This window comes from Macadamia integrifolia, chromosome 9, assembly GCF_013358625.1.
Source record: "Macadamia integrifolia cultivar HAES 741 chromosome 9, SCU_Mint_v3, whole genome shotgun sequence".
Classification (NCBI taxonomy): domain Eukaryota; kingdom Viridiplantae; phylum Streptophyta; class Magnoliopsida; order Proteales; family Proteaceae; genus Macadamia; species Macadamia integrifolia.
Window position 1 is genome coordinate 27524399 of NC_056565.1, and position 25013 is coordinate 27549411.

General features: G+C 36.5%; 2 protein-coding genes across 2 annotated transcripts; one reads left to right on the plus strand and one right to left on the minus strand.

Annotated features, from left to right (window-relative positions):
- Nucleotides 1-5261: 5261 nt before the first annotated feature.
- Nucleotides 5262-13151, plus strand: LOC122088862 (malate dehydrogenase). The gene is made up of 7 exons (XM_042658216.1): nucleotides 5262-5416; nucleotides 7198-7356; nucleotides 7484-7659; nucleotides 7801-8078; nucleotides 8158-8293; nucleotides 8456-8567; nucleotides 12749-13151. The coding sequence occupies exons 1-7, from the start codon at nucleotides 5374-5376 to the stop codon at nucleotides 12841-12843; spliced, it is 999 nt and encodes a 332-aa protein (XP_042514150.1). The 5' UTR covers nucleotides 5262-5373; the 3' UTR covers nucleotides 12844-13151.
- An 8136-nt stretch (nucleotides 13152-21287) lies between these two features.
- LOC122089978 (transcription factor MYB13-like) lies at nucleotides 21288-23332 on the minus strand. Its single transcript, XM_042659768.1, has 3 exons — nucleotides 23085-23332; nucleotides 22709-22838; nucleotides 21288-22096 (listed from the first exon to the last, which is right to left on the minus strand). The coding sequence occupies exons 1-3, from the start codon at nucleotides 23215-23217 to the stop codon at nucleotides 21565-21567; spliced, it is 795 nt and encodes a 264-aa protein (XP_042515702.1). The 5' UTR covers nucleotides 23218-23332; the 3' UTR covers nucleotides 21288-21564.
- Nucleotides 23333-25013: the final 1681 nt, after the last annotated feature.

The window sequence follows — 25013 nt, forward strand, 5'->3', positions numbered from 1 at the left end:
ATCCTCATCATGATTTCCTTTCCCAACTCTCATCTACTCCAACCCTCCCTAATCGCCGATCTCCCTGGCCTTTTTAGGAAATCCATGGAAACCCTCAACTAGAACCATCTCAAGGTGGTCTTTGTAGCAATGGGGTTTCCTTGACGAGATCTAGAGAAGAACTTCATGGCATTTACAAGGGTCACCAATGAAGGTCTCTCCACTACCATCATACGGACTATGGTAGGAGATCTATCACTTATGGGGATTGGTTTGAGGAAGGCGGTGACAAAGCGATTGATGGGGATGTTGCTACAGAAGTGCTTCTATTTTGCCTTGTATTTGGAGCCTAGAGTATTGGGTTTTTCCAATCCATTAGTTTTTACCACGAATCCTAACCGGATCTGTGGGAGGATGTGCTCTCGAATGCCTTAGGTCTCTATTGCTACAAAGGTGTCTTACTTCCCCACCTTCCTCTTCGGCAAGTCCATGGGCAGCGCCACTACTTTGCTCTTACACCTTCAATCCGAGCCCGACAAGACAACTTAGTTGGTCGTGATTGTTCACGAGCTGGCTGGTGCACTGTTGGTTTTCTTCCAAAAGTCTATGCGGGTGATAGTGGTGCTCAAAAACATGAACAATGTCAGAGGACAGGACCTCGACCGCTTTTTGGATGATTTTCTTGGCGGGCCTTGAAGTGAAGAATTCATCATTGCCAAAGGCTAGAGCGCTAGTGATTTTTGTTCACCGAAGGGGGTCTACTATGCATGGAGAAGATGGTGCAGGGATGATGACTTGTCTTCGACCAAGATTCAGATGGTATGGGCTAGTCCATGAGTGGCTAGCGCATGCTACTTAGCATGTCTTATTACTTTAGCTAGTTGTGTTTTGGCTTTTTTCATTATAGGTTGATTTAGTTGGTTGGCTTGTGGCAGGATATGGGTATTTTGGTGCCTTCACACATCTCTAGGCCATATTATTTGACCTTTAGTTGGGCCACATGCATACTATGACTGCATACTGTGACATTTAGTGTGTGGCATGTGTTGAGTCACATGGATATTATGATACTATGCCTTTGGGATGTGTCACTCTTATGCCCATTATGGCTCTGCCTCTCTATGTGACAGAGAAATTTTCACTTGATAATGAAAGTTGTGTTTACAACTGTATGTCTAGGGAAGTTATTGGTTTCGCCCATCCCCTATCTTGGAAGGCCCCCGTTAATGACATGTACCATGGGTTTGCCATATTCCACGTCATGGTTTCTTGTTTTGAGTGCTGAAACCTTGCATAACTTATGTCTTTTATCTGAATAAATTCACTTTTACAAAAAATCAAAGTAATTAGAAATTACTGACACGATTAATTAAAGTACTTAAATTGTATCCCATGTATGACATTATACTTTCCATTATCTAAATCAGATTTATCCCATGTATGAATAAAAATGAGCCATTGCTGAGGAGAAAACAAAGATGGTTTTTTTTTTTTTTTGGCTAACGATGGGTATCCAAGCCTTTGGCCTGACTAGTCCTGCGGACCCATATTGACCCCACAACCACATAGACCGGGTCATACCAAGGTTGAATGGTACATTTTCACTGAAAGCAGTGAAGAGCACTAAACACCCCTGTGTGAGTGGCCCAAGGTATGCCTAGTGGGAGTTGAACCTAAGATGTCCGAGTTTACGATTCGTACCAAGTTCGTTGCTCACTAACTATGCTTTCCCCTTGGGTTGAAAACAAGGATGGTTAATCAAAGCCACACAATAATATTTTTAATAGAATAAATGTTTTATCACTCCATACATGAGCATATCTAAGTCAAGATCTAATTAAGCTATATTATAATCACCATCCTATGAATTTAGTAGATTTTCTTCTAGGCCATGTTTGGATGTAGAGATTTCCAATGAAAACCACTATGAAGATGTGAGCTTTATTGGCTTGATATTTGGGGGCATTTAACTTATGCTTGCACCCTTTTTGTTTATCTTTCACATTTAATGCTTAATCATCTTACTGGGTGATATCAAAATGAAATTGGATTGAACCCCCAAACATTTTGATTCTATGCAGTATACAAAGTTGTTGATATATTTAATCGTGATAGATCTATCATGCAAATTAGAGAATCTTGATGTAACTGATCTAATTAATATATTTTATTTATACTAATCAATATCCATTTTAAATCATGTGAAAATATAACTCAACTCATTCTTATTCCAACTAAATGGGATTGGCTACATGGATCCTATTTATCCAATCCACTCTATATTCAGAGCCATACAAGATTCCAGTCTTAAGTTATATACGTATTTTCTCGCCACTTCTCCTACAGTTATTTTAGGCCTACCTCTAGCTCTTTGAACACCTTCAATTTGAAATAATCGCTTCATTTTACTAAAGCATTCAAAAGCCTTTGTTACACATGTCAATGCCTCCTTAGACGTGTTTTTTTGCAACTTATCATGAATATGGGCAACTCCTAGGTTGCTCTAATTTGTTCATTCTTTATATTATCTTTCATAGTTTTATCGTATGTTAGTGATACTCATATAATTTTGCTATGATCACAACATGGCCTCCATTGATGTCAATGGAATTGTGTCGATGTTAACATGGGTCTTTTGATTGTCAATTTATGTTTTGAGTGTGGCTAGTGCATTTTTGCTACTATTGCTAGTTCTCTTTTGTACCATACCAGTTCTAAGTAGAGCTAGCTAGCCCAGGTCCATCCAATGTGGACTTGGAATGTTTGGATGCCTATAACTGGCTTTATATATTCGGATTTATATGTGTGAATCGAATGATTCAAAAATCATTTTCATATATTTTACATACTAGACTTTGGTATGAAAATCAAGGAGAATACTGGGCAGCCTAGTTGGCCTCTAATATGAGTCCCACTAATGAGAAATAGAATCTTCTCCCAATTTTCGAGGTTTATAACCATTGTTTTTTCTGATTTTTTCCTTTGGGGATGTTTTGGTCATTTTATATGAACAATTATTAGATGAATACATTAGTGTGAGCAAAGCTCTAAAACCTACAGATATAGAGTTTCTCATCTTCAAGGGATACTCACTATCATTATAATGATATCCAGGTGTGATGAAATTGCGTGTCTACCAATTTTTTCCTCTTTGATTGAAATTGTGCAACAATTAAAAGTCAAAGAAAAAATCAGTTTGATTTCTCAGAACAACCAACAAGGAGATTGTGTGGCTGTATTTTAATGACTACAAGCTAACCATCGGCAAGTTTGCCAAACCATATAAATCTTTGTGTGAATTTGTGTGATTGTATGGTTGCAATTCTCATTCAATTTTCTGCATCATTATAGGTTTTGTTTTCTATAATGGCCACTTTTGGATGCTATAATAACAAAAGGATCAACTCTCTAACTCTATTTCATTCAAGTATAAGTCGTGTTTAGCTTGTAGTCATGGATAAAGTCTATTTTACCAAATAAAGAAAAAAGAAAAAAGGATAAAAACTAATTTTTAAAATAATCTAAATAGATATATAAAAAAATTTGACATATAACTCAATTTCCACCACACATTTTAATTTTTAATCGAAATGTGAGGACAATTTGAAGTTAGTATTTTCATTATTCATATTTTTGTAAAGTTTCAAATCATGTAACTTACATGGTGTATACATATTATCCGCCATATGTCAAGTTGGATGGGATTAAAATTTTGTAGATAATATATTCCAAGATCTATTACTAACATATCAAGTTTTAGAATTTCATTATTTTATTTTTTGATAAATAAGTTTTTGACTTTTCAGTTCAATGGTGTTAATTCAAATTGTAAAACAATGTATCGAAAAATATGATACTACCAAAGAAAGGATGTGAGTTTGAAACAAAAATTGTTTACCGAAGTCGAACCAAACTGTTTACATCAAAACCATGAAACCATTTGTTAAATGGTTCGATTTTGGTTTTAAAATTGAAATGGTGATTCAGTTTTAGTAAATATACCGTTAAACCGATTAACATATACATAATATGTCTAAGTCATTTAATATTAATTTTACATACATTTCAAATAAAAACAATTAAATTTACATTAAACAACTATTAAAAAATATATATATACATATATATATATATATATGTATATAACAATAAACAATTCAATTTTTTGGTAACAAATAAACAATTCAATTCAATGTAACAATTTACATCCATTTCACTAAAAATTTTAAAGGTAAAGAAGTTGTTTAGACAAAAAATTATAAAACATAAGAAAAACCATTTAAACCTGTTTAAATCAAAACCGCTTATAAATGGTTTCGGTTTTAATATATATATATATATATATATATATATATGAAGCCTTTTATTAAATGATTCGATTTTGGTTTTGTCTAAAAAATCTTATACCAAATTGAACCAAATCGTCTACACCAAAATCAAACTGATAAACACCCTTATATCAGAGGAACTACCAAAAAGTTTCGATCGCCAATGATCCTAGATATAAATGATTGAGTTTGAAGCTGAAATTAGACACCTAGTAATCCAAAAAATTTCTTAAAATACTCAATAACAAGAATAGCCACATTGCTTTTCTTACGTGGCAAAACTAGTGCGCATGACAAGTAAAGTTACATGGTAAACTAGATGAATTCGCTTGGTGGGTCCAACCAAATAGATACGGCCAACATGACTCTACACTTGACACAACTGTCAGATTTCATGAAAGTGGGTGGGAATCTGGTCCATTGAACTAGGGTTCAGGAATCAGTTGATTTGGATTGGAATTGACTGAATTTGAACTCGATCCCAGTTGATCTAGAGCGGTCAATCCATGATGGGCTTCTAGGGTTCAGGTTGATTCCGGCCAATTCCAGTTGAATCAAATTCAAAATTAGCTGGATCCGATCTTAATCATGATTTGGAGTTTAATAATCTAGGATTGAACCTTCCATTACTCTCCTTGTCTGGTTTTGGATTGTTGGAAGATATTTGGTCGAACCTTGGTCGTCCAGAGTCCAGACATGGCAGAACCGGGTCCGATAACAAGACAAAAACTACGTGCGCAACAGTTACTACCACAGGAAAGGCAGGTTATATGTGTAAAACCTCTCTTACAAAAGAAAAAAAATATGTGTAAACCCCCTCGCCAAGTCGACACGATGATAACTGTTCACCCCCTCGCCAAGTCGACACGATGATAACTGTTCATCGGAGAGTCAAACCACTAAAGTGTAAATAGAATATGCTTTATACGCATGGAGCGTACTTTAGCATAGCTGCTGCGGCCAGCTCTCTATAAATAACCTCTTCCTCTGTGATCGAGCGATCCTTTATTGGTGGATTTTCTCTCTTTCAACTTAATCCAGATAGCTTTTTCTTTGTTCTTCATCAATGGCGAAAGAACCAGTTCGTGTTCTTGTTACAGGAGCTGCAGGTTTGCTATAGCGATTCCTTGCTTCATTTATCAGATCTGAGTCATTACACTACTTCAGATCTTGCATTTCATCTTGTCTTTCTTTTTTTCCCCGTTCTTTTAATGATTTTATCTTTTTGATTCCGATTAACGAGCGTTTGAATTAAATTTAAGAGTTTGTAAAATACGATTTTTAAGAAGTTATGGATCCATGAACAGTTGATTTTGTTTTTTGATACGGTTGTAGTTCTCTAGTGTGAATCTACGACTTTCGATCTGAATATTCAGTTTTCACTGTTTGATCTCGGGACAGTACGAGCTTAAAGCGTTCTAAATGCTCGGATTTTGTTGCTACTTTATTATCTTACCTTAAGCACACTCCAGGACCTGATGATTGAAGTATATGATTATCGATTTGTCTTTCAGTTGGCCAGTCGCAGATTCATTGTATAGTTTTGATTTTGGGAGGAATTTTAGTAGATATTATACAATCACTTTCTAGTATCTACAATTGTAATCGATTTTAATTTTGAGTTGGATTTTCCTTTGTTGGGGGGGGGGTTAGATTGTAATGTATCGGCTGTTCATGAGTTAAAACTTCAACTGTTCCTCGAGTGAAGAAGATATTTTGCATATTGCTAGATCGTAATCTATTATCCCGTTTATCTAAGAATGGTTTTCAAAGATCTGGAGTTTGTTAATCAAAGTCTGCTGCTTTTTATTGTCCTGTTGATTTGTCTGACATGTGGTAATCATGATCTGTTGCGTAATTCTTTGAATACCTTTTTTTTGGGAAGCTGAATGTAGAGACTTGGATGACTCATAACTCAGCTTCATTATGTGATTCTAATTGTAATTATTGTGTGTTGTTTAAAGATAAGTTGAAATCCAGAGTTTCTATGTGCCACAATGTTTTGGGAAAAGTTTTACTATGGGCATTGATTTTTTCTTCAGTAGTTGAAGAAGATTAGTCGTGTTATCAACTATATGTAAATTATGTGTTTAACTGGATACTGGAAAGATTGTACTTGTTTTCAGCAGAAAATGACCAAGAGTATTTCTATTAAAAATATTGTTGTCAATACTAATAGTGCTCTTATTTGTTTTGCATAAATTATTTTACTTCACAACTTTCCATGGTGCATTTGAATATGCATTACATCCAACCCCAAGAAAAACCAATACTTGATATGAAGTTTTTCAATTTAATGTCGGTTTTGGCTATTTTTACTCACTTTCATTCTATTTATTTATTAATCTTTTCCAACGAAATTCTATTTCATTTCACTTCTAACCAAACTTGTTAGGTTGATTGGGTTTATCTTAATCTATTCTTTTATAATTTATATGGTGTTTCATTCACAATCCAAATGCAATGGATTCCCTTTTTTAATTTTGTTTTGGATTATTCAGAACGAGCTTTCATTTTTCTGTGGAAGGTCCCTCGTTTTGTACATGGTGTTAGTTTGTAATTCCCTTGCAGCACTATTCACTATTGATTAATATTATGTGGGAACATGTTTTCTTTTTTGTTATTCTAAACTTTGGGGGATGCCCTCGCTTGTGGTGATTTGATGCTTAAAATATGTCATCATCATGCTTCTGACTATTTGTTTCTGGTAGCAATAAAATGAGGGTGAAGCTTTTCCAACATCATTCCTGCACATCAATTAGGAATGTCACATAGATCTTAGCTGATTACAACAAGTTGAGCTGTTTTAGGATAAAATAGGATTGTGCTCCCCACCAAAAATATAAAAAAATAAAAAAATAAAAAAATAAAAAATCTGTTTGGTTTACAGGTCAAATTGGGTATGCTCTTGTACCAATGGTTGCTAGAGGGATCATGCTGGGTCTGGACCAGCCTGTAATTCTCCACATGCTTGATATCCCACCTGCTGCAGAGGCCTTAAATGGAGTGAAAATGGAGTTGGTCGATGCTGCATTTCCTCTTCTGAAAGGTATATTTCTTCTCCTTCGTATGAAATACTGCATGCAATAGCATAAGATCTGTCTCTGGATCATTGTATCATATTGATGTTGTTTTTTATTGAATAGAGAAAGATATCTGAGTGTATTTTTCACCAGGTGTTGTTGCTACAACGGATGTTGTTGAGGCATGCACTGGGGTCAACATTGCAGTCATGGTTGGTGGTTTCCCAAGGAAAGAAGGAATGGAAAGAAAGGATGTGATGTCTAAAAATGTTTCCATCTACAAGTCTCAAGCCTCAGCACTGGAACAGCATGCAGCTGCAAACTGCAAGGTGTTAACTCTATTCCTTCATGCTACTGTGGTGATTAAATCTTTCTTTCAAATATAGATTTTTCTATGTTCGCATAGGCAAACATACATAGAGGTACCCATGAGCACTTTTGACCATGTTTCTGTTTTCTGGTTATTGCAGGTTTTGGTTGTTGCTAACCCAGCAAACACTAATGCCTTGATCCTGAAGGAGTTTGCGCCATCTATCCCTGAGAAAAACATAACCTGCTTGACAAGGTTGGATCATAACAGGGCTCTTGGTCAAATCTCAGAGAGATTGAAGGTTCAAGTCTCTGATGTTAAGAATGCTATTATCTGGGGAAACCATTCTTCAAGTCAGTATCCTGATGTCAACCATGCAACTGTCAAAACACCAGCTGGAGAAAGGCCTGTACGGGAGCTTGTTGCCAATGATGAATGGTGAGGATAGAAAACCAAACGGTTCTCCTTGTGTCTGCTGAGATTTTCTGTGGCCTAATTTTAAAATGAATTCCTTAAGGTTGAATGGGGAGTTTATCGCCACCGTCCAACAACGAGGTGCAGCAATTATCAAAGCACGAAAGCTTTCCAGTGCCTTGTCTGCGGCCAGTTCTGCTTGTGACCACATACGTGATTGGGTGCTTGGAACTCCAGAGGTGATTGTTCTTTCTTGGGGTCCTCGGGTTTATTCCTATTAATATTTTCCCACTGTACTTGAGTTATGGTTTGGTGTTCTTGTATTGGGATGCCGCGGGAGGAGGAGGTATTTAATTTGAAATTTAGGATCTCTTACTATTTTCTTCCTTTGTGCACTTTAGGGCACTTGGGTTTCCATGGGTGTATACTCTGATGGATCATACAACGTACCAGCTGGTCTCATCTATTCTTTCCCTGTTACTTGTCGCAATGGAGAATGGACAATTGTTCAAGGTAAGAGCGTGGTTGATAAACATGCGTTTCTCATTTATCTGTTAGCCTTTTATCCTTGGCTCCTTCTTTTATTGTTATGGTTGTTATTATTTTGTAATTGTCAAGGCAACCCGAGGTGTTGGAGGGCTGCCTAAGCGCCTGCCCTAGGCGTCCTAGTATTTTTTTTTCTTCTTAATATCCATTATATCTAGTATAGCTGATATAATTCTACTTATATGCTACATCAAGGTTCAAAGTTGAATCAGAAACATCAACCTCTAGAAACCATAATCTATCATAAATCAGAACTGACAAATGGCAAACAAGTTTCCAAACTCGGGATTGGTTCAAGTCGAAACTGATCTGATATTGATTGGGATTGGCCTGGATCAGGCAAATTTAACCCTGCTTTTTAGTAAAAACAAGTTTTTATTATGTTTTTACCTTTGGGCCATACCCGTGTATCAGGATCGGATTTGTCAAGGCAATACCGATCTGAGTTTTAGACAGTTGTCATGGCATCTAGGCGCGTCAATGCGTTGGAGAGGGTCCGTAAACATGGCCACCAAGGCGCCCACCTAGGCGTCACCTTGACAACTATGGTTTTAGAGCCATGGTGACAAACAGATTTCCATTTTCAACGAAGTAGTATCAGTATATCCAGTAATAACTTGTATCTTAAATTAGAAGTTCAAAAACTGAGTTCTGACAAACAGAAACAATATCCAGTTAACACAGAATTGAAGTTCAACACAATATATTATTACAGGAAGCCAAATATCCCAAAGAATAGTAGAACTGACCAAATGTTCACATTTCACTACTAACTTTGGTAATTAACCAGCAGCAAAAACTAAAAACTTCTGTTCAATTGTTAGACTGAAGTAGATGTATAGCAATAAACTTGTGGCACCAGCACGTGAGAAACGGAGAAAAGAAGTAATGGAACAAAAAGGTAAGAAAACAATGAAGCAGAATAATAAATTCCAGTTGAAAGCATTCCAACAGGTATTGAGTAATGACTGTACTGTATTGGACCTGCCCGACCTCCTAGCCTCCCATGCAACTCAGTCTTGGGAGTTTCATCTTCCCTGGGCTTGGCCACTAGGCCCACTACTACTGGATTGGCAATAGATGGGTTTCATCTCTTTTTCGAAGCCTATAATCCTAGGGGAGGAACCCCCAAACCACCGGCATCTCCAATCATCTTCCTGAAGTATGAAGGAAAATGCAGTCAAACTGTTGAGGATTAGAAGGAGGACAGTTGCCGGAGGAGACTAACACCTCACAGTTAAAAAGAAAAAAAACTGCTGCCAGAGCTGTAGTAAGAGAATGCCATCACCGGAGTAGAAGAAGAGTTGCATCGGTGGTCGAATTTGTCAGACAAAACTCAGGAAGGAAGAGATTCAAGGGTTTCAGCAGCTTCAAATCTTTCTCCCCCTTTTGTTTCTCCATTTATAATATAGTTGCCATGGCACCAAGGCGGTCAAGGGGGGGCATAAAAAATTAAGGCGAAACAGGTGCCTAGGTGATGCCGACGAAGGCACCAATCCAGACAAAGCTGCCTGGCGCCTTTACAACTATGATTTATAACTTATGATTCCATGTAGCATGATGTATTCTAATCCTGTACTCATGCTAATGAAAAAGTGAGAAATAGAATCAAACAATTATATTTTTATAGGGGAAATAAAAAACCCACAGAAGGTGAGACTGCCCAGCTCACAAGGTGGGCCAAGGTGTCCAAGGTGACTCTTTAGCGTTGCCTAGGTGACCAAGGTGGTCCCCTTTTATGTATTCTGTAAAGCAAGCCCACGCCTAGGTGCTCACTCATTGCCTGGACACCTAGGCGACGCCTTGACAACTGTGATTGTTATGCATAATGTTTTTCTATTCACACTCTTAATGTTTATTGGTAAGTTTGCTAGTTCTGTACAATGTATGTAGAAATAGAACAATTTGTGAAGATACTTATTTCTTTGATGGACACTGCCTCACTTTTAAGGAGGAACTAGCTTTGTGATGCATTGTGGGGCTACTGTTATGGTATATCTACATATAAATTTGTGATGCATTTGTGATGCATTGTGAGGAACTAGCATTGATGCAACTCGAAATAAATTTGTTGTGTGTCATCTGCAGCCGCTGGTATATACTATTATTGCATCACTTAAATCATCTCATCTTCTTGTTGGCCTATGAGTAGGGGTAAAAAATAAACAGTTGCCTTGCCATGTTCATGTCTGCATGCTCCCCCCCACAACCCCCCACCCCCAAAAGAAAAGAAAAAAAAAAGAAAAAAAAAGAGAGAAAAGAAAAGAGAAGTGGTTAGTAAGCAAGTTTATTTCCCGTCCTGTTTCCCTAATGCCTTTCCACTCTCACCTTCTAACGTTTGGGATTCAATTAACTAGTTTTCAGATTTCTGGACTCCGACCTGCCTTTGAATTCCCTGCTGTAACTTGCCAGTCCAACTCCGCATGGTGGAAATGTTTCGAGTCTAAATTTAATTCCTAATGGTTTAATGGGTAAAATAGGGTATTTTTGTGTAGTGTTAGGTAAGAAGAACATCGAGTTGATTTCCAGGCCCAAGGGGAATGGCTTCTATATTAAATAAAAATGATTTCAGGGACAAGTAGCTGCAGGTTTTGTACATTAGAGTTTTTGGCTTTCAACTAGTAGATAAACTAGGGCTTTATGCTTAGGCTGGGAATTTAATCAAGGGATTTAAAAGGTTCGAACGATATTTGAATTCGAGGTACTGGTGAGAGAAATTGAGGTTTAATGGTGTTTATGGAAGAGGTTGATATCTCCTAGTTGGTTAATGGAGATTTTGGGTTTTGTTTCAGGTCATAGGCTAGGGTAAGGTTGGGATGCTAGGGATTATATTGTAATGGAATAATGGTGATTGGTTCTGGAATTTGATAGGATTTGTTGGATAAACGGCTGAGTTTCTTTCACATGGTTGGGGGAAAATTCTTAAAATATGTTGGAGAAGAAGAGGAGGCATCAGTCCTTTTGGGCATCCTTCTGTTGTACGGTAGTAAATGTAGATCTCCTCCCTTTGACATCCACCTTCGTCAGCCTATTCAAGGTCAGTCAGAGGGACCACCCTTACGATACAACCAACAGCACAATGCCCAAACCTGTGCACTGAATACATGAAAATAAAACTGGGCCTGTTCATGGAACCAACCCTAAGGCATTGAAGGTCATATATATATATTTGGAACCAAAGTTCCATGTAAACCCAAAAATAAGACTTACACGTGAAGTAAAATTAGAACCCACAGAAGGACCTAATCCCCAGGTCAAGTTCTGTTTACTTCAAAATTCCACCAACGCATATAGATATTCAGAAACTGACCCAAATTCGTGAGATAAAAAAGACCCATTCCTTGACCGAGGCCAAGCGTGCGTTAATTAGATTGCAACCAACTTGTTTAAAATTTTAGTTGAACCAGAATAATGACAAATCATGACTTGATGAGAGGCCTTGGTGACCACAGCTGGGTCCCCACTAACCAACAGCTCCGCCCCTGCTCATCATAGTGATGTTAAAACAGCACATTAATCTGTAAGAGCTTAGGCCATGATGACCTCTGTTAATAACTTGCAAGGTTGTTGATGTTTTCGATCAATTCCGTCCTGTATATATTTTAGTCTGCCTAGAAAGTAAACTCTGCTGTAAATTTTCTGTCCATCTTTTGTTCCGATTGAATAATGAAATATGGGGATTTTCTTGTTTTATTTTAACTAGTTCAACTCTTCTCTTAAGTTTTTGATTATCCATCGGTCATTTGGTGAACCCAAGTAAGTCTGTAGAAACTGCAAGGTCAAAGTTCTGGCATAGCAGTTCTGGCTGCTGTTTCTTTTCCTTGTTCTGATTTGTCTTCATTTTTTTCGACTACTCCAAGCAAGAAATTGATGGGAAGAAACCCAAAAAAAAAAAAGTAGTATAACCCACTAGCTTTTCCTATCCTTTTCTTTTTTCCTGTGGCTAACACCTGCAGATATGTGCTTCATCTCTGTTAGGATGTTTATGTGAAATCAGTCCTGGCTTAGCTAAATTTTCATCATAGTGCATTTTTATGTCTTATTGTGCTGGTGCTTGGATTAGGCACTTCTAGTTCTAGATTGATATTAACAAATTCAGTTCTCTTAAAAAAAAAAATTCCGACTCACTAATTTCTCTCCTTTGGCAGGGCTCAGCATTAACGAGTTCTCAAGGAAGAAGTTGGACGCAACAGCAGACGAACTCACTGAGGAAAAGGCTCTGGCATACTCATGCATCTCTTAAATGCTTTCTTCTCACCTCTGGCTTGGTTGTTAAGAGGAGCTTGTGTTTCATATGTTTAAGAGAGTTAGCGTCCTTTTTGAATAAGCTATTTGAGATACCATAGAAACAGTTAACGGGAAGGTGCTTTCTCCCTGTGCTTTTTGGTTGTTCCTTTTAGAATTTGGATTTTCCCCCATATGGATCCTATTGATAACCGCAGTTATAGTGCTTCAGAACATGGCCTTAATGAGCTATGTCATGTTGTTACATTAGTTGTTAATTCAGAGATATCCAATTATCTGTGCCTGTAGGCAGGTAGCTTTTGGTAACGTTCCAGAAAAACGTTTCTGGAGTTTTTTCATTCTATGGAAACAAAAAAATGGAATAAAGCATTCAGTGCATTTATGGTGTGTTTTTTTTTGGAACAAATCCGTCGTTTCAGTTTTGTTCCAAAAAAAGAAAAATGGTTTTTTGACATAAACTGAAATTTTTGTACATAAACTGAAATTTTTGTTTTTAACACTAAACGTCGTTCATCAAAAGCAGCCTTAGGCAGTCATGTGGTGAACATGTTTCACATTGTTGCCTTCACATGGTGGTTGCCTTTCAAGATGTATGCATTGATGCGTTGTCTGGAGTCGATTCTGGACTCGAGGATTCCTAATCGGCAACAGAGTCTAGCTTGTAGCTACACAGGGATTCAATGTGAGCTTTTGGCAATATTTGAACTGCGCCTGGGAAACCAGCTGTGCTCAGGTGAATGAACTCAATTCTTTTGGTTCGATGTTTGGCGAGTCTGGAATCTGGATTAGCTCTTTAAGTGGGGAGAGGACATACATTTCCAAAAAAAAAAAAAAATTCAAATTTAAAATGAAAAGATGTAAATACCCATGAATGGTGAACCCCACTCATCCTTTTGGCTACCCTAGAGACATCCATGCCGTCAGGGGAGGTTAAGCGTAATTCCCCTAATCAAAATGCAGTTTTGGTCATGCGGCAGTTCCTCATTGCTTTAAATAACAATAACAAAACCAGTTGGACTGAGATTTCCTAGGCCCAGTCCATGGTAACCGTGGCCACGGGATGGGTGGGAAAAGATACTGGGAGGGTATTTGGAGAATATAATAAAATTTGATAAAGGTTTGTGAGCCCTAGAACTGTCCTCCACGAGTGAAGAAAAACTTTGTTCATACTAGTTTAAGAACTTGGATCCTCATGAGTCATGAATGTTCCTACAAATATCTCTATCTTTGTTTTTCGGTAGACTTGCAAAGATCTCCATCACCAACAAATGATGGTGAAGTGCCGTATCCACACAATCATCTACAACAGTCAACTTCTACCCGAAAAAAAAAAGAAGAAAACAAAATCTACACAATCAACGCCCATTCAAATTTATACTAATAGGCCAACATTAATGCAACCAGTGCTCTTCAAGTTCATCAGATTAGCTTGACATAATTTAGTATTATTAATTAGTGTAGTATTAAGAAAGTGAGATGATTCTTAATGTAGTGTGGAGGCGTTCCACCAGTCACGATATGAGAAGCAGCTTCATCTTCAAGGGGACTCATGGTCAGGAAAGAGAGAATGTGGGTGTAGGTTAAGGGTGTCAATTTGTAATAATACCAGATTGGAATCAAACCAAATCAACCGAATCAAATCGAATTGATTCATATAAATTCAATTTGAATATATGAGTATTCATCTCGGTTCAGTTCAATTACGGTTAAGGTATAAGAACCATTAGTTCAAACCAAAATCAAATTATGAGTATTCATTTTTTTTTTTTAAATGACAAGTGTTTTTTGCAATTTATTATCATATATTCATATGTTAAGACAATTTAGGAGTTAACAATTGCCATAAAGCCCATAACTTGAGTCTATTATGGCATTTGATCCATCACAATCATATTCCATGAGTGAAATTGTTTACATAACTGAATTAAAACCATATTAAAGAAACAAATTGGAATCGAAATTGTGCCAAATTGAATTAAATTGGCTTGAGTATCCAAATATAGAACTGAGTCTGCTCTTGGTTCCATTTTGATTTACCTCATCATCCCTTTGAATCGAACTAAAACGGAATCAAAAAATTGAAACCAAGCCATTGACACCCTTAGTGTGGTCTCACATGATCACGATGTGAGAGTGTGGGAAAGTATCTCCACACTCTTTGTGTGGGGATCTTTTCCCAATTAAAACTCCTTGTAGCCAAGGGAAATCAAAGGGAAGGAAGTGAAACATTTTCATAACTAAAAAAAGGGAAATTTTTGCAATCATTATCTAACATAATTGATACTTTTTAGATTAAAAAAAAAAAAAAAAAAAAAAAAAGAAAGATAAAACTAGTGTGGGCTCGAAAACACCGCACTACGCCTCCTTGTTGTGCCTTGAAGATGCTCCTGCCTCCTCTCCCATTGACACTCGGGTATGGTATTTCCTATGCCAAAGCAACAGGGTTCTCTTGCCCTTTTTTTTTATTTTACATTTCAAATCTAAAAGATTTAGATACAAAGTACAGTAAAATTTAATGACCAAATATGGAATGATTTGGAGATAGTAACATAATCATGTTGGACAGTGATTACTAGTTTTTTTTTAATTATGGTTGAAAATTTCACTTCATTTTTCTTTCATTTCCCTTAAAATAAGATGAGACGAATCCTAAGGCTCTGTTTGGTTGCAATGGAAATTTAAGGGGAAGGGAAGTGAAATTTTCATACTTTAAAAAGAAATGTTTATAATCATTACGCCATATGATTGTATACACTACTTAATTTTTTTATCCATATTTAGTAATAATATATTTTATATGTAATTTTTATTTTACATATTATAGCAAAGGGTTTTGGATGCAAAGTAAAATGAATTTTTATTACCAAATATGGAATGATTTAAAGTTAATGTTAAAATCACATAGGTAATGATTAGATATATTTCTTTTTTAAGTATGAAAATTTCGCTTCCCTTCCCTTTAATTCCCTCATGACCGAACATAGCCTCAAGAAATAACTATGTGGTGAATGATTTAATGAATGATGTAACCCACCCAACTAGGACCCAACTGTGGAACGCCTAGATATGGTCGACTGAGTGGCCCATTCATCATATACATGGGAAAACGTTTCAAGTCTTCTCGTTCTATCTCCTTTCCCAATGAAATGACCTATCAGCCCTCTATTAATTGAATCAATGGGGGTGCTCATTGGCTCTCACATGCCCATGTAGGCTTTGCTTCTGGGCTAGAAATGATAACCCTATTAATAATATGGGAAAAGAGTCTCTGAGCTGCCATCGCATGGTATGCTAGCACTGTTGTTTTTCTCTTTTCTCCTCCCATGAAATAACCTTGTTGCCTTTTTATATATGATACTGTTTTGTCACATCCCATTGGTGCGTTCCCAAATTCCGCTTGCTCAGAGTAGCAATGTCAATTCCAAGCCTATTTGAGCTCAAACCGGTCGTTCCAAGGTTCTAGTTGATGGGCACCTGACTCAGCCCAACATGTGTACAACCTGCTTAGAATTTGTTAACTAAGCCCGACTCATTTGAAACCTAATTATATCCTGTTTAGTGATAAATGTGTCATTAGTCCATTTAAATCCCGTTTAAGGTTTGTTTAGCCCGATTAAAGACCAATAACTAACTGACCATTTATAAATGGGACCATGCTTAGCGTATGATGACTGATTACTTCATCAATTTTTTTTTTATTTGCTAAAGATGGATACCTAAGCTTTAGGCCTGACTAGTCTTGTGGGCCTATACTGACCCCATAACTATTTGAAGCGGATCATATCGAGGTTGAATAAAAACCATTTAACTTTCATTGAAAATAGTAAAGAGTACTAAATACGAGTAGCCAAATATACTTAATTGGAGTCAACTTAAAATTACTTTCATCCATCACAGTGCAAGGTCCAATAATATTATATTTCAAAGAAAGTCATGGTGGAAATTAATTCTTTGATCGTGTCAACGTGTGAAGGCCACAAAACCTAAGCAAGCTAGAGCCCTAGGGGAGAGGACCACCGTTGGAGTGTCAATCACGTTATACACTGCAATCAATTTAGGAATGCCTCTTTTTTCATAACGAATCATTATTACAACTCTTTCAACATCAACCATTGAGGGTGGGTGGTTTCTTAGCTCAGCCCATCATGTTTGTCTTCGAGGATAAAGTTTTCTTATTCTCATTGAGATGGGATGGGATGTTGTTGGGATAAGATTATTTTTATTCTTGTTGTCATTGTTGTTGAACGATAAGATGGTCCAGATATGATCCTTATTTTTTTCTACTTTTGAATTCCATATAGTATGTGAGTACGATGAATCACATTGAATGAAAATAACCTTAGAAAAACTTGATCCTTTCTTTAATTCCGTTCACATATATTTGAAACACATTTTCGATCAATATTAAGGACAGCCGGAAAAATATAAGTAGCAGAACTTCATACAGGGACCCATCACTGGTTGATCAGGAAGAGCCTAAGACTTCAACAGTTGGAGCTGCCATTGTCCTTGGACATTAATGTTTGGTTGGTTGGGCAGTCTACAGCAGGGATTCAGTTCATGACTTATGACAACCCTAAACCCGTTGAGGTCTAGGGAATCAGATTGTACCTTCATTGTAACGGAAGTCTTGAATTTGAAAAACTGATCTCGATCTCTATTAAATTTCAGCAGAGACCTTAATGTTGGGAAGGTGGGTCCAAAATGGCAATCAAAGAAAAAATTATAAACCACTAAAATTGGTGGCATCTATTTACATAAAAAAGGCACAGTTTTGTTATCACTTGCTTTTTTATCCTATCTACACAAATTATATGATGTATCAAAATATTACATGTACTTGTTTTTTTTTTTTTCTAACGACGGATATTCAAACATTCGGCCTTACTAATCTCGTTAGTCCATATTGATCAAATAACTTTATAGACTAGGTTATACCGAGGTTAAATGAAAATATTCAACTTTCATCAAAAGCACTAAAGAGCACTAAAGAGCACTAAACACTCCGTCTCCCTGCGAGTGATCCCAAGGAGGTAAGATGAGTCGAACTCAAAATCACATGCTTCCAGATGCGAAGATCTCTTGCTACTTGTTTTCTACAAAATACATACCAAGTAAAAAGGAAACTAATATCTCTCCCTATTTCTCCATAGTAGAGTACAATCGACCCCTAACAGATAGGTGGAGACAATACCACTAGTTGCGACAAACTGAGTATTAAAAGCCCGTTTATCAATCACATTTTCAGGCACACCAGTCAAAGAGCCATTGGACCATGAAAGTCACTTCTTTTTTTTTTTTTTTCTTGGTATATGTCTCCAACGATACCGATATGATATCGATTCATATCAACTCATACAAATTTGAATCGGTTGATTTTACCCTTACTTTTCTACAAACTCAAACATAGACTTGATCTTGAACTCATGTATCAAGTTAGGGAATCAATAAGGTAATAAAATCTACAAACCCAAACAAGATAGTACTCAACCCATTCAAAATCCCATCCAAATATAACAAATAATACGGATAAACAAGGAAAAGAGATAATAGTAGGGGAAGCTTAGGCTCCGTTTGGTATGGTTCTAAAAAAACGTTTTTAGAGTTTTTTCGTTTTATTGGAACGAAAAAATGGAATCTTCTGTTTGGTGCACTTATGGTCTGTTTCTGTTTTTTTGGAACAAAAAGTGAAAAAAAAAAAACTGAAAAAATGAGATTGGACGGAACTCCATTTTGGAGTTCCGTCTTCCCGGTTTCGTTCCATTTTCAAAAAAAAAAAAAAAAAAAAAAAAAAAAAAAAAAAAAAAAAAATCGTTCCCGATAAAAATCTGAAATTTTGAAAAACCATTTTTTCGTTTAAAAACTGCATTTTGACACAGAAACTGAAATTTTCGTTTTTGACACGAAACGACGTTTCTAGAGCAGAAACGATACCAAATGGACTCTTAGATTGACCGTTCTCAGATGCTGAACACAAAAACATATGGTGGCATTTCAATTTAAATGAATAATGCATCAAAACCAGTGGTGTGCCTAGTCTTTTCCCTAAAAGCAAATAGATTCTGCTCTCATCATTGAAATTCAATGGTGCATATTTTTTTTTTCTTAGAAGAAAAAAAATTTATTCAAAGAGGTTTGGGAAAAACTTCCCACAATCAAGTACATTTGGGGTGAAAACAAGGAGGTGGTGTGACCCATCAAACAAGAGGAAGCTTCAACTTTGCAGCCTCAATTGCCAAAAAAGAGGTTTCCTTAGTAATGAGGAACAAAATAAAATGTTATATGCAAGAAAAATGAAAGTAAAACCCTAATATATATCCTCAACAATGATTGCGGTGACCCAGCCAAGTTCGCCATTGGAGCCTATTACGTTGGAAACAAGAAATTGACAATTAGAGTGGATAGGCACACCATGTGTGTGCAGTAAACTAGCGGTTGGTATCAATGAAGGTGCAAGATGGGTCATCATACAAGAAGGGCAAAGGATCATTTCAATAGGGGAAGAGAGAGAGAGAGAGCTCTGATGCTAACTCATAGTACACCGGTAGAGTGCCTAAAAACAAATAGATTCTGCTCTCGTCATTGAAAAAAGTTAAAGTGTATAAATTTGAACCCAGAAAAATAGATCATTAATACATTTGGTATGGAATTCAACCACACGATTTTTTTTTTTATATCAAAAGAAACAAATTTATTCAAGATGTTTAGGGAAAATTTCCCAGAGTCAAGTACATCAAGAGTAAGAAAGCAAGCAGGTGGCGTGACCCATAAACAATAGGAAGCTTCAACTTTGAAGCCCCAATAACCAAGATAGAGGCTTTCTTGGTTCAAGAACAAGGAACAAAACAAAAGATTATGTATGCAAGAAAAATGAAAATAAAACCCTAATATACTCAACAATAATTGGGGGTAGCCCAGTCAGGTGAGCCATTCGAACTCGTTGAGCTGGACACAAGAAAATGATAATTAAAGTAGATAGATACACCACCCAAGTGCAATAAGCTAGCTAACGGGTGGCACCAATGGGAGCACAAGATGGACCATCTTACGAGAGGGACAAGAAGTCATTTCAACTGAAGAAGAGGGAGATAGACACAACTTCATAAAAACAAATAAATTCCACCCTCATCATTGAAAAGTAACGAGTAAAGAATTTAACCAAGCACTTTTTTTTTTTATCAGAAGGAAAAAAAAATTATTCAAAGAGGCTTGGGGAATACTTCCACAATCAAGTACATAAAAAATGAAAGCAAGCAGGTAGAGTGAACAATCAAACAGGAAAAAGAAACAAAAAAAAAAAAGAGGCCTAGTACAAGAACGAAGAACAAAGAGAAAGGTTATATGCAAGGAAAATGGAAGTAAACCCTAGTATACTCAATAATGAGACAATCGAGCCCATTAATTAGGAAAGCGGAAACTGACAATAAGAGTAGATAGCCATATATTGTAGATGCAAAGTCTGGCCATAAATAAGAAGCCCATCAAAAATTAGCAGTGAACTTGAACCACAAAAAGAATTGGTAATAAGACAAGCGATCATTGACCAATAAAAAGAGTTTTGAAAATTTAAGCCGATATGAAGAGTTTTGAAAATTAAGGATTGACCAAGAAGAGTTGGGAAATTTAAGGATCAATACAAGTCAATTTCTTTACACGAAAAGAAAGGATCATGTATTAAGTCATCTAAGGTCCATTCCAAAAACTAGACATTCTTTTTTCTGAAAAAAAATAAAAAAATAGACATCATATTTGACAAAACTAGTGAAAGAGTTTGAGTTTGAATGGGTTTACTCACTTGATAATAGAATGGATATACAACATAAGTGGATGTACCACTCAAGAGCTGTTACAAGTTGTTACGTACAGAAGACTAAATGGATAACATTAGGAGCGCCTATAGCTCAATGTGGTTACAGAGGTTACTTGACTAAGTCTTTGGTTATCTGACTCGATGAGGAGGACTGCTGATGTGTGCTATTAACTAGCATTGACCTGCAATTGAATTGTACTATTCATTCTGTTAATTCCATGGAGGATCTCTATGATTATTACTGATCGCTTTGCCGTTCTCCAATGCTTCGATCAAGTCATATTTCAGTTAGCACACATTTAGAGAGATTAACCATGTAGCTGATTATCCTCCTTTTGTCATTTTCCTTTTGTTGTACTCAGATGCGTGTAGAACTATTTTTTAACTCAATCGTATGCGTTAAATAATTTATAATCTTACTTTTTTGCCATTTACTGTGACAAAATTATTCCAATTGCAGAAATATATCATTTCATATGTGCACTTGACAAGTACCACAATGATACCTTTTGATAATGACATTATATTGAAATTATATCAACTTCTTGGGGCCCCCGTCCTATGTAAGAGGGTATCAGAGTAACCTCAGGGACTAGTCAGGTCAAAGATCTTGACACCCAGAGTATAAAAAAAAAAAAAAATAGAACTCATCATTAAAAACTAGCCGTTAAAGAAAATTATTGACCGTTGCATTGATAATATTAGGTAGTAGTAAGAAAGAAACTCCTTGAAATGTTAGTAATACACGGGTATTTGTAATACTTGAATATGCCACTATCTAAGTTTGGTTGAAGTCATGATTCAAATCGACATCCTTGTCCTCTCTTCCCAAGTTGCCAACGGTCAAAACCCAGATTCCTAGAGTTAGCTGAATTGGACTCTCTCATTTCAAAATAAAAAATCAAACTTTCAGAACTCTGATTCCCCTGCCTTCATGAAGAGATCATACCAAAAATCCATTTCTTCGTTGGTATTCAATCCAAAACCACAAACAGATTCCAATGTAGCAGGGTCCGGAGAGAACAGAAACTGAAGTTCTTGGTCCACCGCCATTGCCAGATTATTCTCCGGCATACCGGAAGTTTCAGCCGATGATAATATATCGATATCAGACCATAAGCTCTCATCAATTACAGGGAAAGTTGCAGAGGAATCCATGTTAAGATTCTCACTTGTCACTGCAGAGGAGTCTGTGAAGTCACTGGAAGATTGTTGTGGGGACAGTACTACTGGGGCATGGCCTTGATTCTCAATTCTCATCACATTGCTGGTTGGGTTGCTCATGGGTTCATCATCACATTTGGATGTTTGAGAAGAAAGCTGGGTTTTGGTGTCCGGGGTGGGCTGGTTTTGTTTGAGCCTCTTCTTGAGATAGGTGTGCCATACATTCTTTATTTCATTATCTGTTCTTCCAGGTAATCTTGCTGCAATTGCTGACCATCTGGAGATTTAAAAAGAAAAACCATGTGAGAAGTAGTGGGGCTAATTTTAAGCAAAAAATCTCTGTTTGATAGCACTGTAATAGTTGCAGAGGTAACACATGGGCTGCTCATGCTGGTAACACATGTAGAATCTTTGATCCACTTTGTTCTTATACATAAAAATGTTCATGACAGAGAGAACAAAAGAGTTTGCAAAATATGAATCCACGTGGGTCTTTGGTTAATAAATATGAGTATTTCCCCGAGAATGGATCCTTTGCAATTACGTGTCAGACCCCAACGCTTGTCTCACCTATACCATTTATAAGGAGAAGTAAGGGGGGTTAGGCGTTGCGCATCCGCCTATAACATGAACGTGTAGGTGACCATACATGGAGAGGATCTATTATCGAAGAAATGTATTTATGACATGTATGTGCATGTGAACGTACATGTAGAGAAACTGATATCATCATGGAGGGTTGTTTGTGTAATAATGGGTCTTACAAGGATCATGATTGGTTATAGCATAGTATTGTCAAGGCTTTGAAAAAGAAAAGGAAGACCAGTAAAAAAATGGAGAACAAGAAGGTAGGTAGGGATGAGAAGTAATCAATGGAAGAAGACATTACCTATTGCCAAGCATTTCATGTAAGTTAATGATGGTGTCCTCTTCTTCTTTGGTGAAGTTTCCTCTTTTAATGTCTGGTCTCAAGTAATTTGTCCACCGGAGTCTGCAACTCTTCCCACATCTTAATAGCCCTGAAGAAGCAGATGAAAAAGATTAATAAACAACAATAAAATGAATCAAAAACCAAGTAATCAGAGACAACAGAGAGAACCCATTAACCTCATAACCAGAATTAAGCTCTTGAAAACAAAAAAAAAAGAAAGAAAGCTAGCTTTGATCAATTGTATTCCCTCATCCATGACTAGATAGATCTTGGTGATCTATAATACTTGTCTAGATCAGGAATGTTGAAAACCCATTTAGGATTTGGCAATTACCAGCTAGTTTAGGAAGTGCTCTCCAGTTTCCATGTCCGTATTTCAGAATGTAAGAGATCAAAATCTGGTCTTCTTCTGGAGTCCATGGCCCCTTCTTTAAACCCATCTTCTCACAACATGGAGCTCTCACCATCTTTGCTCTCTCAAGTTTGAGTTATGAGATACCTAGATACCCCTCCTTGTAGCTCTTATGCCTAGCTCTTTACCTATCTCTCTCCTCCTCTTCTCAGTTGAGAATTGAGACTTATGATCCGAAAGCCCACCTCATTTTGGGTGCACGGATGGCTATTTATCCTTTCATGAAATCTCAACGTGGCTTAAGAAAAATCAAAAGCTAAGGAAAAGGCCATCAATTTCTAAGAAACCCAGTCTCTCTCTCTCTCTCTCTCTCTCTCTCTCTAGATATTTTAAAGAGCTCTTTATATTAGTGTGGTCGAGTGAATGGCATACATAGAGGAGGACCCAATCTTGTTGGCTAGTTTGGTCATATCGTATTGAAGTCTTGAAGATCTTCTTACCTCGCTTTTGAGTGGCTTCAAGCAGAGCTATCAGTTGCGTAGGTAGTGACATCTTGGGTCAAAAAATAAAAAAACGTGTGATTTGTTAGGCAGAAAAATATAAATATAATATAATTGATAATCTGAGAAATGCCAATAAGCCATCCTTAGTTCCTTACTCCTCTTCTCAGACATCTTTACACTCCAAAAAAAAAAATAATAATAAAAATAAAAATAAATAAATAATAATAATAATACTAATAATAATCTCAGACATCTGGTGTATACTGTAGTTGAGGACCAGCTTAACATTACTATGAGTTCTCTCTCTAGATATTTTAAAGAACTCTTTATAATAGTGTGGTCGAGTGAATGGCATACATAGAGGAGGACCCAATCTTGCTGGCTAGTTTGGACATATCGCATTGAAGTCTTGAAGATCCTCTTACCTCTCTTTTGAGTGGCTTCAAGCAGAGCTATCAGTTGCGTAGGTAGTGACATCTTGGGTCAAAAAATAAAAAAAAACGTATGATTTGTTAGGCAGAAAAATATAAATATAATATAATTGATAATCTAAGAAATGCCAATAAGCCATCCTTAGTTCCTTACTCCTCTTCTCAGACATCTTTACACTCCAAAAAAAAAAATAATAATAAAAATAAAAAAAAAAAAAAAAAAATAATAATAATAATAATACTAATAATAATCTCAGACATCTGGTGTATACTGTAGTTGAGGACCAGCTTAGCATTACTTTGAGTTCTTTCTTTTACTTTTTCTAATTTACAGATGAAATGCTTTTACCTTTTCAAGTTGTACTCAGTCTCTGTGTTCACATTGATGCTAGAAAGAACTATAGGTCACTCTTTTTCAATCCACTAATGAAATGGGGTTATAGTATTTATTTTGGATTTTAGGTCAAGTCAAAAAAAGAGGCTACCTTGTGCTTTGTCTCTCTGTTTGAATTTCAATCATTGTCAGGCCATGCAAAAGCTTTGTTTCACTTCATTGATGATGACTATTGAAGAAATCATATGTGGTAGGTTGTATGTATTAGCCATACTAATTAAAGCAATAAGCTGACTTTTATGGTTCATATATAACCTCTTTCTCTACTTCCACTTAGCAGTTCAACAGCCATCCACATGGATTCTGATTTAGTAGTACTGGTCTCCATCTTTACTACAGTATTAGTTTACAAAAAATTATAGGCTCTATTAATAAGATGATGACAATTTCAAGTTTTTCTCTAGTGGGTTTGGTCACCAACATTATCTAGCCTGCTTATCTTGCTTGCAAATTTGGTAAAAGAGATAGTTAAATGTAGGTTTAGGACGTTTTCGACCAACTACTCTAACATTTGTTCATAGGATGTATCAAAATTCTTCCTTTTTGACCTTGGTTTGTTGTATCACCTAGGGTTGTTACTAAT